Raw genomic sequence first — 2,607 nt, forward strand, 5'->3', positions numbered from 1 at the left:
AGAGGTGCAGAGTGTCTCTGGCACCTATCGACACAACGGATGCAGATGTCAATTCTAGCCTTGTTACACTTCCAAAACTCCGCCCTAATGAGAAGTGTTGCCTATTAAAGCCTAGATTCAAAACAGATAAAAGTCGACATCCATTATATAGATGGCATATTGCAGCGCGCTAAAGCCTGCAATGGGTATTGCAGCAATCCCAAACCATCGGCCCCAAAACAAAGTTGTCCTTGAATAAAAGGGCATTTGTGTCACGCACTCATGCAATGCACTTGGGTCCCATTCACAAGCAGCCTCTCAGTCTCTCGGCAGCACGCACTCAGAAGCTTCTCGGGAACCACAAGTTTTTCGGAAGGTCACAGCACACACGTCACACAAATGCACAAGAATGATACAAACATAATCATGCATCTAACACAAAGGTATAATTATTGAGTTCGGAATACTCCTAGGTGCGCAGAGGATCGGATGCAACAGTGTCCTAGTACTTGGGATTGAACTGTTGCGCGTGAAGTTTAACAGCGTGCTTGAAATATCATATGTAATTCTCTTGCGAGATGCAAAACGGCAGAATCATTTAGAATCAAACGGAATGTATACAAACAACCCATCATCTGTTGGTGAAATTTCACAATTGGTTTAGCCTGCACATGAGCATGAGCGGAAGCCAAATATCTCGCCAGACATTTGCTTGCAGTATATCATGCCCGACAGTTGTCGCTTATGGCAGTTAAAAAAATCCCATCATATCACAGAACAATTCAAATCAAAATTAAAAATGAAAAGTTAAAATCAAAGTATCAAAGTGAGCAAACAAAAATGGCCTTTTCAAAGACATTTTGTCACACAGTTAATGGAAGCTTCTCGGCCTCAGCCGATACCTATCAGTCGGCTGAAATGCGAGCTCAGATTCTTTGATCTTTTGATTCTTTGATTGTTTGATTTTTTGAGCTCAGTTTGTCCACACTGTATCGGGCATGCGCTGTCTGCCTTATCGTGTCAGCGCATTGTCTTATCAGTGCTACCGCAAACTGTACGCTTGGCACTGCTACTGCCCCGCCCCCCTCCATCGCCTATAAAAGGGCGTGCTAATAAACCCTTCCTGTTCTTCTTGTTCCTGCCACCATGTAGTTGCCTCTATCCTTAGTGCGACACACATCACGATACATGGTGTCAGAAGTGGGATTCTGCGACAGCTATGGAACTTCTAAAGGCCCCGCCACCTTTGCAACTGACCGGCAACCTCTCTGAAGATTGGAAACGTTTCAAGCAGAAATTCGACCTGTTCCTGCAGGCGACCGCAACGAAGGAGCAACCTCGCAGCAATTCTGCAAAAGCCGCACTCCTGCTGAGCATAGCCGGTGATGAAGCGCTCGACGTGTTCAACACGTTCAAGTTCGAGGCAGCCGAAAGCAAAGACGATTACGCAACAGTGGTTGGAAAATTCGAGTCCTACTGTGCCGAGGTGAGCAACGAAGTTCACGAACGTTATGTGTTTCGCTCAAGGAAGCAGGCAGATGGAGAACCTTTCGAAAAGTTTGTCCGGGACCTCAAAAAGCAAGCCACGCAATGCAATTTCGGAGATCAGCATGATTCGCTGATCAGGGATCAGATCGTGTTTGGCACGAATAACTCAAAGCTGCGCGAGAAAATGCTTCGAGAGAAATCTTTAACGTTGCTGAAAGCTGAAGAATTGTGCAAGGTAGCAGAGTCTCTCGCACAACGAAACGAGGTCTGGAAAGCCGCGGATGACAGGGTCGATGCTGTTTCAAGGCACGCGCCACCATCGCGAAGCAGAAGTGATGACTGCAAGAAGCAGTACCGTTGCAAAAAGTGCAACCGGCGGCACAGGCCCACACAGTGCCCAGCCTACGGGAAAAAGTGCCATGAATGTCGAAAACTTCACCACTTCGCGGTTTGCTGTGAAGGCCTATCTAGAGTTGAACAAGTTAGTAAAGACAGCAGCGATGACGACTTTGACATTCTAGAAGTAGGAACTGAAAAAGGAAGCAGCAAAGACTGGATAGTGGAAGCACAAGTTGCCGGAAAAAATATTTGCTTCAAAGTAGACACCGGGTCCCAGGCCAGTCTGTTACCATTCTGTATGTACCGCAAGACTCGGGAGTCACAGCAGTTAACGCCCACAAGTGCGGTTCTGAGAGCTTACACCGGGGGTGTCATAAGTCACTTCGGAACAACGACACGGGAAGTAACTATCGGTAACGCTTCCGCCACCGTGAAGTTCTTTGTTGTAAAGAATGGCCGTCAAGCCATTCTGGGACTAGATGCAAGCGAAGCTCTGGGACTTGTCCATCGCACGGTGGCTACTGTAAATGCTTCGGAGTACCAAGCTCTCAAGGATTTTAAACATGTCTTTCAGGGGCTAGGCTGCCTGAAGCAACCATACAGCATGGTCATGCAACCATCCGCGATTCCAGTTGTTCAACCAGCTCGACGGGTACCCCTGTCCCTGCGACAACCACTTCGGGAGGAGCTGCGTAGAATGGAGCGTGCAGGCGTCATCGTCAAACAGGATGGCCCGACAGACTGGGTAAGCCCATTGGTTTTGGTTAAGAAAAAGGATGGCAAACTTAGGGTTTGCATGGA

The 2,607-nt window shown here is 47.6% G+C and overlaps 1 protein-coding gene across 1 annotated transcript; it reads left to right on the plus strand.

Moving 5' to 3' along the window:
• Nucleotides 1-978: 978 nt before the first annotated feature.
• LOC149328579 (uncharacterized) lies at nt 979-2,333 on the plus strand. Its single transcript, XM_089559027.1, has 2 exons — nt 979-2,209; nt 2,286-2,333. Exons 1-2 carry the CDS (start codon nt 1,199-1,201, stop codon nt 2,331-2,333), a joined length of 1,059 nt encoding a protein of 352 aa, XP_089415153.1. The 5' UTR covers nt 979-1,198.
• The last annotated feature ends 274 nt before the right edge of the window (nt 2,334-2,607 follow it).

This window comes from Amblyomma mixtum, chromosome 9 (assembly GCF_055824585.1).
Source record: "Amblyomma mixtum isolate Tamu chromosome 9, ASM5582458v1, whole genome shotgun sequence".
In the NCBI taxonomy this organism is placed as follows: Eukaryota; Metazoa; Arthropoda; class Arachnida; order Ixodida; family Ixodidae; genus Amblyomma; species Amblyomma mixtum.